Source organism: Leptosomus discolor, chromosome Z (genome assembly GCF_034619465.1).
Source record: "Leptosomus discolor isolate bLepDis1 chromosome Z, bLepDis1.hap2, whole genome shotgun sequence".
Taxonomy (NCBI): Eukaryota; Metazoa; Chordata; class Aves; order Leptosomiformes; family Leptosomidae; genus Leptosomus; species Leptosomus discolor.
Genome location: NC_141419.1, coordinates 6,575,930 through 6,591,949, shown reverse-complemented (window position 1 = coordinate 6,591,949; position 16,020 = coordinate 6,575,930). Strand labels below are relative to the sequence as shown.

The window sequence follows — 16,020 nt, the reverse complement described above, 5'->3', positions numbered from 1 at the left end:
CCGTTGGAGGCTGAGCTCCTCTGGCAGATGATGGCAGCCCCACGGAGGGGCTTTGCCTCCAGCGTGCAGGTCGATGTCCCTTCCCTGTCCCCCGAAGGCTGTGTTTGGGGCCATGCCGCTGACTGTCCCCTCGTCTTTGCAGGAGCCCGGGATGAACGGCTCAGCACCGGGGCTGCTGCCAGCAGGGCACCCCAGCGAGTGTGTGCCCAGCGACCCGGTGCAGTATGTGCTGGTGCCCGCTGTCTACTGCCTGGTGCTCTGCGTGGGGCTGCCGGGCAACCTGGTGGCCTTGCTGGTTTTCCTGCAGAGCGGCAAGGTGAGGAAGGCCATCCGCATCTACCTCATCAACCTCACGCTGGCAGACATCCTCTTCAACCTCACCCTGCCCCTCTGGATCCCCTACTACCTGGCCGGTGGGGACTGGCTGCTCTCGGAGGCTGCTTGCCGCCTGGCCGGGGCTGCCTACTACCTGGCGACCTACAGCGCCGTCACCTTCATGGCGCTCATCAGCTTCAACCGGTACTGCGTGGTGCGGGCGGCGTGGCGGGAGCTGCCGCTGACGGGGCGCCGGGGGGCCGCGCTGGCCTGTGCCCTGGCCTGGCTGCTGGGGCTGGGCTGCGCCGTGCCCACCCTGGCTGCCCGGCAGACCTTCCCTGCCCGTGCTGGGGCCACCGCCTGCTTCGAGCAGCACAGCCGGCAGCGGGCATACGCCTACGCCATGGTGGGCTTCTTCGCCGTTGCCTTTCTGGTGGTGCTGGGCACCTATGCGTCCATCGCCCGGGCGCTGTCGGCGCCTGCCACCACCACACCGGGCTCCCACCGGCAGCAGGCACGCGCCATGGTGCTGGGGATGCTGCTGGTCTTTGTGGTCTGCGTAGCCCCCTACCACCTCACGCTGGCCCCCTGGGTGGGCAGCCAGCCCCCTGTGCCGCTCTGCGGCCCCCCTGCCACCCTGGATGTGCTACACGCGCTGAGCGTGGCCCTGCTCAGCCTCAACAGCTGCCTCGACCCCCTCGTCTACTGCTTCTCCATCCGGCGCTTCCGCACCGACCTGGCACGGACCCTGCGCAAGATCGGCCGGTGCCTCCCACTCTCCCCACCGGACCCTGCCGTGCCCATGCCCAGTGCCCGTGCGTCCTCCTTTGCCTCCTCGTAGTGGGGTGGGCACCGGAGTCCTGCCCAGTGGGAGACACGGGCCCTGGCACCAGGCTGGGGATGGGGAGCCGCGTGGGAGGATCTCTGGCTTCATGCACCCCCCTCCTCCCACGCCAGCTCCACTCTGCGCATCCCCACGTGCTCACGGGCCCACGGTTTCTGATCACGCACGGATCCTGCCCTCCGCCTTTGCAGGCACCGGGAGGGAAGCTAACCGGCGAGGGGGGGCTGAGCTGCTGCGGGGGAGGCTGAGCTGTGGTGGGACGTGGTGAGACAGGACAGGGAGGGATATCCAGAGGATGCTGTTCCTTCTTGGGTGTCTCCATCCCACGGGGACATGCACGAACAAAGACACCTGTGGTGTAAGCTGGGCTGCTTGGGATGGGGGGCGGTTTGGGGCCTCGTGGCCGGTCCCACCCTGCAGCATGTCTGAGCCCCACACCCACATCCCGCTTGCTCTTGGCCAGGATTAAAAATGCATGAACCAAAGGTTTCCCCAGTCTCTTTGCTGTCGGTGCCTGTGTTGCACGCCGAGCAGCGCCAGCCGCTCCTGCACCCCGGGACAGAGCTGGGTGTGGGGCAGCCCCCATCCCCCCATCCCCAAGCCCCTCATCCCCAGCCATGGCTCAGCCCTGCTCCTGCAGCAGAAGCCTGCACCAGGGCAGCTCCTGCACGGGGGGCTGCTGGGCCCTGCTGCCCCCTGCCCCATCCCCTACCCTGCCCAGGGGTGGGTGGCCACGGTGGGCACAGCACAGCCCCCAGCCCTGCGCCTGCTGCCCACCTTCCCAGCGAGCCCCGGCGAGCGGCGTGGGCGGCAGAGCCGACGCAAGGCCGTGGGCGGCTGCGTGGGTGGAAGATGGTGTTTTCCCAGCCCTGGCTGGTTCCTGCAGCCACCGCAGCCCGGCTCCCCGGCGCTGCACGGACGGGAGCAGGACGTGGCTGTGCAGCCACACGGGCTCTGGGTGGTGGGGGCTGGGAGACCGGAGTCCATCACCTGCCCCCCAACCTGGGGTCTTGCCCCCCAGCACAGGGCTGCTCTCCATCACGCTCCAGCCCACCGGTGCCTGGGAAGGAAGCGTGAGGCATCGGGCAGGAGGAGACGGGCTGCCTGGGGGACAGCCGGCTTGGCACGGGCAGGGTGGCAGCCGGGCACCAGGCTGGCTGGGTGATGCAAGGCCAGGACCCCAAGGGGACAGAGTCTCCATGTGCCATGGGAATCGTGCACCATCGTGGCTCAGGCAGACCACAGCACAGGCTCGCAGGATGCCGGGCTGCCTGTGGTGCCCAGGCGCTTTGCTCTGGCTCCATGTGGCTGTGCCCACGGGCTGGGCTGGACGGTGTGCCACGGCAGAGTCAGGTCACAGCCGAGGGTGCCTCTGCTCTGCACCCAGCTCTGGCCCAGCCATCCTCGATGACACGATTGTTCCCCTTTCGAAGTTCGCATTAAATTTTAATTGCTTTATGTAACTGCTCAGGGAGGTGGGCAGAGCTCTGCTCCCCACGTGCAGACAGGAGCAGCCATGCTGGCAGCAATGAGGGTGCTGCGGGGCTGAGTGAGGGCTGGAGCTGGGGCTCACCCTGCCCTGGGGGCAGCAAGGCATTTGGGGGGCTTTCTGTACACCAGGGGTGGGGGCAGCCCCAGCTCCAGCTCTGGCTCTGGTGGGGTGTCCTAGGGAAGGGACTGTTCAGTGGGGGGGTGGGGGACAGTGATGGGGGACACAGGGCTACTAAGCAGTGCACCTCGAGATGGGGGTGGCTTTGCAGAGCAGCAGCACTGGGAGCAGGGCCCGAATCCGGCCTCGCTCTCCCCACAGCGTGCTGCTGTCCCGCTGCCCTGTGCCACCCCAGAGAAACACCCGTGTCCCCCAGCTGTGGCTGTGCCACTGGGTGACTGATGGCGTGACCGATGGGGACAACCCTGCCTGGTGACACAGCCAGTCTGGTTAAGGACCACAGCGCTGGGACGTGGATGCGAAACGCCGGGACACGGCTGCTTAAAAGCCTGCTCGAGGTGCTTGCCTGGGCCATGCCCCCCAAGCTTCGGGCAGGGGCTCCCACACGGCGTGGCGGGCGGCACGTTAACCAGGTTATTGTTCCGCTGCACTTCTAACCCGCGCATGCCATAATAATTACTATTATTACTATTAGCAAATTACATGGCGCGATGAGAGGGGCACGGCGGGTAGCAGCTGGTGGCCCTCAGTCTGCCAGGGGGAGGCTGGGCCCCTGGGGCTGTCCCCGTACCCCGGGGCTACCCCGGCACCTCCCGGTCAGGCTGCGTGGCCACAGGCAGGGGTGGGTGATGGGTCCCGGGGTGCCCCCCCTGCCTCGGGGTGCCCCAGGGGGATGCCCACGGGTGGGTACCACCTGTCCCGGTGCCAGCCCAGCACCGCGGGGCAGAGCCTTCTCCCTGCGCCCCGCCGGCGGCAGCTCGCCGTCCCCGGTCCCGGTTGCGCCCTGCCGCTCTCGGTGCCAGGGGTCCCGGGGTGCCGGGAGGCGGCGGCAGAGCCGCACCGGAGCCATCTTGCGCCGCCGCCCGCTCTGACTCCCGGGGAAAATCCACCGCCGTGTCTTGGCTGCGCCGCGGCGGCGGCGGCGGCAGCAGCAGCAGCGGCGGCGGCGGCGGCCCCGCTCCGCACCGCACCGCACCGCTCCGCACCGCTCCGCGCCCATCCGCGCTGCACTGCGGGGCCGCCGCCACTCGCATGCTGCCGCCCGCCGCGCTCCCACGCTCGGGTGCGCCGGCCCGGGCCGCGCCGGGACCCAACCGAGCCGGGACCAACCGAGCCCAACCGAGCCGCTCCGGTACCAACCGGGCCGGGCCGTCGGGGAGCCGCCCGGCAGCGGACGGAGGATGTAGGCGTCGGGTGCGGGGTAAGAGCGGCGGGGGCGGTGGGGGGCGGGGGAGGTGTCCCCTGAGCTGTCCCCGCCGGCCGGTACCGCGGGGCATCGCCGGGCGGGCGGGGGGCCCGGTCCCGGGGGATGTGCGATGCTTGGCGGAGGGGGGGGGGGGGGGGGGGGGGTGTGCTCTCCCCGACGGAGCGCCGGGACCGTGCGGGATAGGGCCCCGGGGAACGGGACGCGTCTCCCGGGGACCCATCCATCGCCGCCGAGCGGGTGCTGGAGGGGGAGCTGGCAAGATGGCTGGGGGCATCATCTCACCGGCACCGCGGCGCTCAGCTCAGCCAGCGCGGCTGGTCGGGATCCCCCGGCGGGTGCGGGAGAAGGGGTGCGGGAGAAGGGGTGCGGGCATCCCCCATCTCCTGCTGCGGGAGGATTTGGGGAGGGGGCTGAAGCTCCCAGCCCCTCCAGCCTCTCCCCAGAAGGTGACACCAGCCATCCTGGCACTCTCCTGCTGTGGAGGGCTCGAGCAAGGTTTGGGCAGGCCCAGGACCCCTCCCCAGCTTGGTGGTCTCCCCTCTCGCCAGCCCGAGAGGCTGGGAGGCAGCAGAGGTTGGTGCTGGGTGCGGGAGCCGTGTCCCGGCTGGGCCGGTGCGGGTCTGGGGCTTCCAGCGGGTGCTGGGAGCTGCTGCAGAGCACGAGTGGAGCTGTGGCTCTCACGGCACATCCAGGCTTCTTGGTCCTACCCAGCCTCGCAGGCAAGAAGGGGAGCCTGGGTCTGGGTGCCTTCCTTCTCCCAGATGGTTGGGTTTTGCTGGGGGAGCCAGTCTGGTCCCTTCATCCCGTGCCAAACCTGCAGAGCAAGTTGGTGCTGGGACCGCTCGTCTCTCTCCATACAGTGACATCCAGGCTTGCAGGTCATCCCCCTCACAGGGCACAGGGTCACACTCCCCGCGGGGGGTCCCTGCCTGCTCCCTGGCATGAAGCCCCGAGTGGGCAGGAGGGGACAGAGCCAGGCTGTTGGGTGCCAGTTGCCCCTGTGGGAGTCTGGGCTGGGAGCAGGCAGCCTCCCTTGGTGTAAATCGGGGCAGGATCCGGCCAGCAGCGCAGATTCGCCTTTAGGAAATGGATGCAATTTCCCATCTATCTCGGCTCCTTGTCCCCGTGCTCCCACTGCCCTCCCGCAGGTGTCCGCGGCTCCAAGCCCTTGAGGACCCCATCTGCTGGGGGATGGAGCAGGGGGCTGGCCACTGGGAGACGGGCACGGCCGCACTCGGAAGGCTGGAAAGAGGCATGTCAGCCCTTTTAAAGCATTATTCAAGCGCCGGCAGGGCCGAGAACAAAAAAATAGCCATCAAAGGGACTGCGGAGCATCTGAGCTGGAGGAGCCCCTCTTGGCTGTGGGGCAGAGAGAGTACCAGTGCGCGGCAGTGCAGGCATGAGCTGGGTTTGGGGCTGCCTTGGGCATTGTTATCCCACCCAGCCTGGGCACCAGGACTGGCTCTGAGCATCCCTGCTGCAGGGAACGGAGTGACACAACCGTGGCACCCCCCACGCAGCCTGAGCGAGTTGGTGCCAAGCACTCAGTGCCCAAATCTCCCTCCCGAGTGCCAGGGCTTGTGCCGTGTGGGCTGGAGGAGCAGCCCTCAGCCCTCCCAGCCCTCCTGCCAGGCCTGGCCCTGGCAGCCTGGGCAAGGAACAGAGAGGGAGTGGAGGGTGGTGGGGAGTTGAGGCTGGGTGTCCCTGGGGGAGCCCTTCCTTTAGCCTCCCCATCACTAGCTCGGAGGCAGACCCATGCTGGGACGGGTCACAGAGCCTGTGCAGGAGCCCCGAGGTTGGTGGCTGTGCTGGTGCATCAATCTCCACATGTCTGCCCACCCGCGAGGGCAGGATTGGGCCCTGCGCTGGGGTCTCGTGCCCAGGTAGTGCTGCTGCGGCTGGGGCTGGGGCTCCAGATCCAGGTTTTGCAAGACGCTTGTGTCTCTCTGACAAGCTGATCTGAAACCCTGGATCCCACCCAGCCAGAAATTTGGATCTGGAGCCAAAGGTGACTCTTGGCCCTTATTACCAGCACGGGCGAAGCTAAAATCTGGATCTGAGAGGCGATGTGAGGAGCCTGGGTCTGGCTCAGGAGCTGAATGTGTGGCTTGTGCTCCTTCTGCCCATCAAATTGGATTTCCTGAAATAGCCTGTTGAAGACCAGAGCCCGGCAGGGACTGAATGACGGGTCACCAGGGGTGTGGAAGTCCCACCACGATCCTGGCTGCCTGCTTCAAGACATTGGCAGCCAGCAATAATAGTAATATACGGTGCCATTGCCGGGAGAGCGCAGCGCTGGAGAGCTAAGAATAGCAGGCGAGACGTGCCGGCGGCTGGGGGACTTGCGGGGAGGGCCAGGGGCTGGGGGTGCATGGTTGGATGGGTCTCGGGGGACATCCCAGCGATGGGGTGGATGGAGATGGCAGCCCACCTCTGTTGTGGGGGGGAGGACATCCCTGCTGTGCAGGTGGCACAGGGCACGGCAAGGTGCCAGTGGAAGGCAAGGGGACGGGGACCCGCAGAGCAGTGTGCGGTGCTGCCAACCCTGCATAGTGCCCTTCAGCATGGCCTCGGGGCTCTGCCGTCCCGAGAGCTGGGTGTAAAGCCTGTGCTGCCAAAGCGGCCTCGGGATTGTGGCCCTCTCGGTGGTCCTGTGATGCCCAGTCCCTCTACGTGCAGCAGCAGGGGGGGGCCACCCTGGGAGCCAAGGAGAGGGCCAGGCTCTGAGCTCAGCACCCCGCGCTCACCTCCCCCAGGCTGGGCAGGATCGAGCCCCTTCTGCTCCCCCTGCCCTGCCCAACAGCTCATCCCCAGGGCCGTATGGCATCGGCCACGGGGGGACTGAGAGGGCATGGCTGCCGTGGGCACACGAGCCGAGCTGCGGGGAGGCCGGGCTGCTCTCTGCCAGCCGTGGCGGCGGCACGTGGCAGCAGAGCCAGTGCCCATCAGATTAAGGAGCATTAATTTGTACTTTCCCTGTTTCTGCGGGGCTGGGGGTGCTGCAGGCATCCAGTGTCCCCCTCTTGCAAGCAGCTGCGCTCCCGCAGCTCCCATGTCAGTGCCTCTACAACCTGCCCTCAATCCTAATTAGATTTTCTACATATCCCCCGCACCCCCAGCTCACTCCTTCCCAAATGCTGGAGCAGGAAGGAGCCATGACATGATTTCTAATCAGCTTCTGAATTCAGATTTCTCTTGGCTGTCGTTGGAGGAGGCTTTTCGCAGCCTTTGTCTGGTGCTGCCCGAGCAGGGTGCTGCTCTGCAGTTCCCCTCGAAGCCGCGGTGGCGGGCGATGCTGGCACCCCAGGGAGCGAGCGGCTCAGCACCGCGTGGGGAGGGCAGCCGGGAGACTCTACAGAAACACAGCGCTGTTTGGAGCCGGGCACTTGCAAGAGCATCACCAGCACTCGCAGATCCTGCCACGTGCGGCCGGGTGGGAGCCGAAGCAGGCGGCCTCCTCGCTGCAACCCGGGGCCGGTGGGCGCTGGGGCTGCCGCGCGGTGCAGCGGTGCTGTGCCAGCGGCGCCAGCTGCTCCTGGCAAGCACGGAGGGCCGCTGCTGCTGTTTTCCTGGGGCTTGTTCTGCGTTGCTCCCGCGGGGCCAGGCGGCGGGTGTGGGAGCTGGGCACTGTGCCCCACGTGCCCTTCCTGGCATGGCTCTGCTGCGGCCGGTGCATTGCTGGGTTTGGCTCCTTCCCCAGCACCCAGACCTCATCGGCAGCGAGTTGTGGCTCTGAGTGAAGCCAGGGGATGCAAACACTTCCCAGCGCTGCCAAGCCCCAATTAATAGCCTGTGAATCATGATGCCGTTGGAAGAGCAGATGTTTGTGGCATGGTTGCCAGTGCTCGGTGTTTCAAGGAGGGTCTGTTTGGCCTTAAACCGGCAGCTTTGGGCGGCAGGTGGTGGTAGGAGCCTTGCTGCCTGCCTGGCCCTTTCGCCTGGCGGGGCCGGGAGCTGTTTGGGCTGGGAATTAGCTGAAGTTTTTGGTGGGCAGAGTGGAGCGGGAGAACAGCCTGTCCGTGGGCGTGTGGGGGTGCCGCTTCGGAGTGAGAGGACTGTGAAAGCTGAAGGTACCGAATCCCAGCGTGACGCCTGGCGGGGGACATGCCAGTGTCCCATCCTCGGTGCTGCAGCCTCAGCCTGGGGCACCCCCCATCTCCCCAAGGGGCTGGAGGGGCTGTGGTGGGACTGAGGACCCTGGGTCTGTCAGTTTGGGGGTGGTGAACTGGTTGTTACTGGGGAAATGCTGCCTGTCTTGGATGTGGCTGTCCCTGCTGTGGTGGTGCAGCTTGGCCGGGTCGGTGTCCCCAGCTGGCAGGTCGGGGCGAGACTTCATGGCAGTTGATGCACCCCAGGTCAGTGCTCTGGGTGCCGTCGGTGCAGCTGAACCAAGGGATGGTCTTGGTGTTTCAAGGCACGACATATGTCTGCTCTGGGGTCCCCTGAGCCCTCTCTGGGCAGGGGGCAGTTTGGGACAGCCCAAAGCCGGGGGAGCTGCAGCGGGTGCCAGCAGGTGTCAGGGGGTGTGGGTGTGTGTGGGGGCTGGTGGGGGCGAGAGCTGCACGCAGGTACCTGCAGGGTGCAGAGGAGTGGGTGGGCGGGCGGAGGGGTGGGGGCGTGGGGACGTGGTGGGGTGCGGGGTGCACAGCGCTGCAGCGGTGCGGGAGCAGCTGGTTGCGCATGGCTGCGGGGGCCTCCAGGTGCACAGGGATGCAGCAGCGTGGGGCGGCCGTGTGTCCGTCTGTCCGTGCGGGGCTATGTGTCTGTCTGGGTGTGTGGGGCTGTGTGTCCGTCCAGGCATGTGGGGCCATGTGTCCATCCGTCCGTCCGTGCGGGGCTGTGTGTCCGTCCGTCCGTCCGTGCGGGGCCGTGTTTCTGTTGGTGTGTGCGCCTGTGTGTCCGTCGGTCCGTCCGTGCGGGGCCGTGTTCCTGTCGGTTTGTGCGCCTGCGTGTCTGTCCGTCCGTCCGTGCGGGGCCGTGTGTCCGTCCGTCCGTCCGTGCGCGGCGATGCAGCGGTGCGGTGCGTGGGCGTGCGGGTGCCGCCGGCGCGGGCAGCCCCTTTCCCGGGGGTGCGTGGCTGTGCGCGGGGGTGGCTGGAGCGCGCCGGGGAGCGCGCGTGGGTGTGTCCCAAGCGTGCGGGGGCGCCGGCTCCGCCACCGCCTCTCGCCAGCTGGAAGGTGCCGGGGTTGGCCCAGGCACTGGGAGCGTGGCCACCGCCGTGGGTGGCCGTGACCCCGGGGACGCCTCCGGCCGGGCCGGTGGCCGCTCGGTGTGCGGCCTGGCCGCGGCATGGGCAGCCCGCAGGGGGGTCGCAGGAAGAAAGCGGACCCAGCCGCCGCGCCGCTTGCGTCCTCCGGCTCCCGCCGAGCCCAGATGGGCGACTTCGTGGTGGCTTAGCGGCCGCGGCAGGGTGAGTGGGGCGGCGGCGGCAGGCGAAGGGGTTGCTGGGCGGGAGGGGAGCGGGCCTGGCTCCGTGCAGGGGGGTCCATGCCTCGCAGAGCCCCCCTCCCAGGACAGCCCCGCTTTACGCCCAGCAGTGTCGATTGCAGGGGATGCGCTGGGGAGGGGGGAGCCGAGTCCCTCCAGCCTGGGCAGAGCGGTAGCCCACCCCCCCGCCCCCCTCCCCCAAGCAGCCCGCACCCCCGCAGAGCTGCTCCAAACCCTTTCCTAGCCGAGTCCTCCTCCCTGGCAGCCACCTCCTCGTCTCGGTGTGCAGCGTGTGGCTCCCGGCCAGCCCTCGCCCAGACAAGCCTCAGCACAGCCTTGAAGCTCGCCCGGCCGGGATGGGGAGCTCCCAGCCCAGAGGTCTCTCCTGCCTTTCCCTGCAGCCCTGCGCTGGGCTGGGGGCCGTGTCTGCTGGGGCCGGGGGCTGTGCACGTTGCGGGAGGGGGTGTGCTGGGGCTGAGGGCCAGGGGCTGTGCACGTTGGGGCTGGGGGCTGCCTGTGCTGGGGCTGTGCCTGAGCTGAGCTCACCCCTGGGGACACGGCGCGCTCAGCCCTGGGGACACGGTGGTCTCAGGGTGGGCATTTGCTCGGGATGAAGGAGGTGAGACCCCGTTGCTCCAGGCCCAGCTCTGCACGGGGCCACGCTGTGCTGACTGTCCCCAAACTGTGCAGCAGTGGGGTCCATGGCTGGCTGCGGGGGCGAGGAGGGAGTGGGCTGTGCGCGGGGGAGGCTTTGCTGCGTGCTCAGAGCTGGGGGGACATGCTGGCCTTGCCCGAGCCCCCCGTGGGGTGGGTGTTCGTTTGCTCACCCATTGTGTTCCACAGAGCAGAGCAAGGAGCAGAGTCCCAGGGCGGCCACGCCGAGCACGTCCCAGCAGTGTGGGGAGCGGGGCAGGGCTGCACCTCCATGCGTGCGAGGGACGGGGTCCCTTCTGTGATGTCTGTGCGTTGGCCATGGATGGAGCTGGGGAGCCCCGGGTCTGCCTGCCTGCCAGACGGCCCTGCTGCCGGGGAGCGGCACAGCCGGTACCGACATCTGTGCTTCGAGCCCTGCCTGTCTTCAGTTCAGTCCTTGGCACAGTCACAGTGGCAGTCAGGTCCCTGCGTACCTCTCCGTGGCTTTCCCCCACCACCTTGCCTCTCCATGAGACAAACCTGTCTTCTCTGGTGTGTTTTCTCGGAAGAGAAACTGAGGCAGGAGGGAGGGAAGCTGCAGAGCCCTCTCCGATCCCTGCCATCCTCGGGCTCAATCCCACGCCTCGCCCTGGGTTGTTTTTTCCTGTCAAGTGATGACAAGAGCCGGGGGGAAACAAGGGCGTCCTGGGACACAGCTCCTGGCCGTGTCTGCCCAGGGCCCTGGAGCCTCCCGGCTCCTCCTGCCACCGCCTGATCTGTCCCTGCCCTGGAGCTGCGAGCGGGGCTGGTGGCGGGGCTGCGAGGTGGCTGTCTGCGGCATGGTGCCGGTGGTGGCCATGGTAGTGGTGGCCGTACTGGCTATGGCGGCGGGGCAGGTGCTGTCTGCAGTGCTCATCACTGCTGTCCGCCCGGCCCCACGCGTGTCCTGACCCCTCGGTCGCCCCCCGGGGGTGCCGATAGACACGCTGGGGCTCGGGGTCCCCCTGCTCCCCTGGGGACATCCCTACCTGTCCCTGGCCTTTGATGTGCGGCAGCTCCAGACAGGGCTGGCGGGATGGGCGGCCACCCCACAGCCATGCCCGCCGCCGGGTGCTGCTAATTGCCTCGCTGTGCAGGTCGGACAGGGACGGGGTGCCAGGAGTTGGGCTGGAGAGTGGGGCAGGGCAGAGCAGTGCGTCTAGGGACATGGGCCACCAAGGCTCCGTCACGCCCTGCTGGGTTTGGGGCAGGCTGGAGGGGTGCTGGTGGCTCTGCTTGGTGCACCCAGGTGGGCATGCGGTGGCCAATGCGGCGTGCCCAGGGCAGCACTGCTGTCTGGGGACACTGCGCCCACCTCCACCCCCCACCCCGAGCCATGTCCCCGATCACGGTGCTGGTGTCAGTGCTCCCAGAACAAAATGTCAAACCATGCAAATGAGGCTGCGGGAGCGGCTGATTGAAGGGCCCTGCCCCGCCTCGGAGTTGCAATCAAATATGCAAATGGCTCCTGAGGAGGCTAGTGAAGGCTATTAATAGCGGGGGATGAGGCTGTGAGAAAGCATGGTGTTCCTTGAGAGGATGAGGCTGGGGGCTGAGCTGGCTCTGCTTGTCCCTCTGCCCTGCGTGTGCCACCCAGGAAGGGACCCCCCGCTCTGCCGCTGCCGCGTGGTCCCTGCGGGGAGCCCATGGACACCAAGTATCGCTTTGGGCACCGTGACCCTTTGCAGAGCAGGTGCTGTCCATGTGCCTGCACCCCTGCCTGCCGTCCTGCACAAACGGCACGTGTCTCCGTGCCGATCAGCCGGGAAACCTCATGGGGAAATTGCATTCGCTGAAAACACCGAGCTGAGATTTCTCCCTTGGGGTCTAACCTCAAACAAGGAGGAATTAGGTACCCCGGGGGACTGGGGTACTGCTTGGGGGGGTTTACTGTGGCTCAGTCTGGCAAGGAGAGTTTGGCCTGAAGCAGGCATCACTGTTTTGGTGTAGGGAGGGAGGACATATCTGGGGAGGGCTCCTCCTGGCCCCCCATTCTTCACTCTCTGCTTTCATCTCCCCTTCTCTCTCTGGTTTCGTTCCATTGCCATCGAGGCAGAGGACGTCCCTCTCCTGCCAGCTCCAGTGCAAGCACGAGGCGGGTTCCCACTGTGGCACTGGCAGGCACCGCGCTGTCCCCAGTGTCCCCAGCCGGCACAGGGGGCTTGGTGTGTTTGGGACCCCACCGCAGCCCCTCTGCTCCATCTCGTGCGTTTTGGGAGCTGGGAACCACCTGACCTTTTTAGAAAATTGTGGGAGTGAGGCTGGAGACAACAGTAACTAATTATTTAAAATCTGAAACTGGAATAATTAGCCCAATTAACAGTCTCAGGTGACATCTTATTCCATCTGATAACGGCCTGAGGAAGAGGGAAGTTAATTAACCCGTCAGCCTGACGTTTGTAGGTCACCGCTGGCTCCTCGTGCCTGTCTGGGTGGGAGCAGTGGTGGTTCAGGGGTGCCCGTCCTGCTTGGTGCAAGGGGTCTGCGTCTTTTGGGGGTCTTGGTGCAGCAAGGGGGGGCTGCGGGTAAGCCCAAGTGCCCAGGGAGACGGGTTGGGGGCTGGTGGGTGGGGGGAGAGGGTGCTGTGGTGTGAGGCCAGGGTGATGGGCAGGGGGACGGGGCTCAGCGTCCCCCGGGAACGTTACCAGCGCAGGTTCGTTAGCGAGGCGGCAGCTGTAGGCCTTTGAGGTTGCTGTGGAAACGGTGGTGCTCTTACCGGGAGGAGCCTCCTGCTTTCCAGGCAGGGCCCCCCCATCATTGCAGGAGGGGAACCCCCACCCCGGACACCTGGGACCGCACGGACCCCCGTGCCTGGGGAGGGACGTGGGGAGGGCATGGCCGCGCACATGCAGGCGGGTGGCATTGGGTGAGCAGCTCCCCGTGGGCCAAGCCCCCGCCCAGACCCCCCTCCCTCGTCCCCAGCTTGTCCTTGGCGTGTCCAGTGGCCCCAGGCAGGGCTGCACACGCATGCACACGCATGGACACGCGTGCATCCCTGCGCAGCGCTGGGTGACAGCGTGCACGCCTCGCCGGGCAGCGCAGCTGTGCCCCCGCACCCCCTCGGGACCCCATCCTCGCACCTCCGCCGGCACATGGCCGTGCGTGCTGCCGGCATGGGAGCGTGCCCATGTACCTGCCTGCGCCCCAGCCTGGCACCAGGGCCGCGGTGCCACGCCGCCTGCCCTCCCCGCCGCGCCGTGGCACGGGGCCCACGGGGTGCAAAGCGTGCCGAGGCAGAGCCCCCGGCCGCAGCCCCGCGGGCGGCTCGGTGAGACCTCGGTGCTGCTCTCAGCTCTTGGAGTTTTAATGAGGTAAATTGTATAAAAAGCTCCATTTGCCCTAAATGCCCATCCCTGCGTGAAACTGCTGCGGCGCAGCCCCGGCCCACCCCGGGAGCTGGGCAGGGGGCTGCGGGGCTGGGCACATGCTCCCGGGCTGGGCACGTGGCAGCGGCAGGAGGAGGAGGAGGATGAAGGCGTTTTAGCACATTTGCAATCATTTCCCTCCTCCCCACTGAAGTTTACAGCTTACCTCAGCGGCTTATCAGCCTCCAATCTCATTAAATCAGGCAAATTGTAGCATCTGATATTTTATGGAGATTAAGGTGTGCGCCCAGACTCTATAATTATCGGCAGAGATGTATTTACAATACCTTGTTGCTAGTAAACAAAAAATAACTTCAGATCAAAGTGCTTTTACAGGGAAATAAATCTGCTGATAGAGCCCTGCTGCAGCGCATGGCATGGAGACATCTGTGCTGCCCAGGGCGGGTGGGCATTGCGGGGGGGACACACGGGGGCGGTTCAGGGATGTCCCTGGTCCCACGTGGCCACTGTGGGTCCCATGTGCCAGGGCAATCCCCAGGCAGGTGCCCTGTGCCTGGGTCTCCCTTGCTGGCATCTCCCACGGGTGCCTCATGGCACCCATCCCTCCATCCACCCATCCTGGCTCTGCCAGGGATTTCAACCCCAGAGACCTCCCCGCACCCCTGCTGACACAGGATTGGGATTTATTGCCACAAGTGTGTAGTGCCTTGCCCCTCAATTTTTTCACCGCGGTGGGAGCGCTGCAGATTACCGATGCGGTGACGCTGGTTTATTGCAGCCTGAAGTGGATTTATTGGCACGGTGGGGCCTGGGCTCGCCACCGGTGTAAATCACCACAGCGCGGCCAGCACAAGCCCAAGCGTGGTGGCTGCGTCCCACCGGGCCAGGGCGTTCCAGCCTCCTGGGGGTGTTTGTGGCTGAGCCGTACGCTGCACACCCTGGCTCAGCTGCCCAGCAGCAGGCATGGCTGTCCCTTCTCAGTCTCACTCTTCTGCCCACTGAAACGAGAATAAAATGGTGATAATGTCACAGACGTCCTCTGGAAAGGGCTCTGAGGCAGATGAAAAGCCCTACTTAAGAGTAAGGCCATTATTATTAATAACTCGGAGCGAGGCTGTAAATTCAGCCAACACAGCTATTACGGGAAATGAACCCGCTCACGTGCTGGATCCAAAGCTGCCGGGGTGCGGGACAGGGCTGGGGACAGGAGAGCGGGGCTGGATGGCCACATGGCTGTTGGCTGTCCACAGCCATTGGGGCAGCATGGCTGGAGGGGGCAAAACCTCTTGGCAAACGTTGGCTCTGTCTGGGCTTGCTGGGACGATTTCTCGGCTTTTTGAGGAAGGTTGGAGGTGTGAGGGAGGGGACCTGGAGCATGGGTCTCCCCCCAGCAGGAAAAGAAGTGGCTGAGGTGTGCAACAAGGCTGAGACCTGGCTGAAGCTCAGGGCAGGGGTGGTGCAGCCTGTGAGGAGCATGGCTGTGACTGGCGCCAGGGCTGGGTGCAGGGAGAGGGGCCACAGTGCCGCAGCTGGCATGGGGCTGAGCTGGGCAGGACCCACCGTGACCGTCCTGGCGCAGGCTGGCTGTGCCCATCTGGGGAGCATCCGTGGGAATATTACACCTCGGCAAAGGTTACATTAAAATAAAAATAACCCCGTGCCATTCGTCACCCGGTGCCTGCAGCCAGGTCAGCGAAAGGTGAAGAGCTGCCACGGCTCCTGCATCGGGATAATTCACCTCCGGCGTTGCTGCCCCATGAGCTGGGCGACTGGGGCACCTGCTGGTGCTGCCACCCTGGGGCTCGTGGGCTGTGGGTACCCAGGATGGCAGAGCTGCGTGTGGGGCTGGGCAGGGGGTCCTGTGAGGGCGCGGGGTACCGCAAGGTGCCGGGGCTGCGGCCACAGGCTCGTGCTGCTGCCTGCGCCCGGCTCGGGAGCTTCTGCGGGGGAACGAGCTTTGATATAAATATCTTTTTGCTCAGCACACGACCTACTTTCCAGACAATGCCATTAGCCTCCCGACTCCCTCATTCATCTTCCGCTGTCCTCCCCCAGCCCGCCCCGCAGTGGCACCCGTGCCAGCGCTGCACGCCCGGCCATGCTGTTGGGAGGCAGGACAGGCACCTGGCTTGGTGGCACTGTGGGGACCCCTGTGCTGGGATTCAGGGCCAGCCAGCAGCCCCTTCTCTGCTCTGGCCTTGCAGGGGGTGGCTGGGTCCCCTTTGGGGTTTCTCCACTCCATCCCAGCTCCATCATCCCTTCCTGCTGCCTCCAGCCTCATTCCCCAGCACAGTCTGTGCCCTGGCCAGCAAATGGCCTCATCTGGGGACATCCTTGTCCAAGGACAGCCTTATTGGGGACGTCCTCATCAGGGCAGGGGGGGAGCATGGTGAAGCAGGCAGCAGCCAAGTGTTGGCTCCAGGCTGGCCCGAGGGCAGCACGTAGGGACCAGAGCTCCTCCTGAGGCCCCCTGGAGCATCCCTGGTGCTGGGGCCACATATGTGTTTCATCCGGGGACGATCCCGCGGGGGCTCCCATGTGGCCGCAGGGGCTGTGCTGT

At 66.2% G+C, this 16,020-nt stretch overlaps 1 protein-coding gene across 1 annotated transcript; it reads left to right on the top strand.

Annotated features, from left to right (window-relative positions):
• Positions 1–151: 151 nt before the first annotated feature.
• Positions 152–1,156, top strand: LOC147413207 (platelet-activating factor receptor-like). Its single transcript, XM_086480389.1, has one exon. It carries the CDS (start codon positions 152–154, stop codon positions 1,154–1,156), a length of 1,005 nt encoding a protein of 334 aa, XP_086336515.1.
• Positions 1,157–16,020: the final 14,864 nt, after the last annotated feature.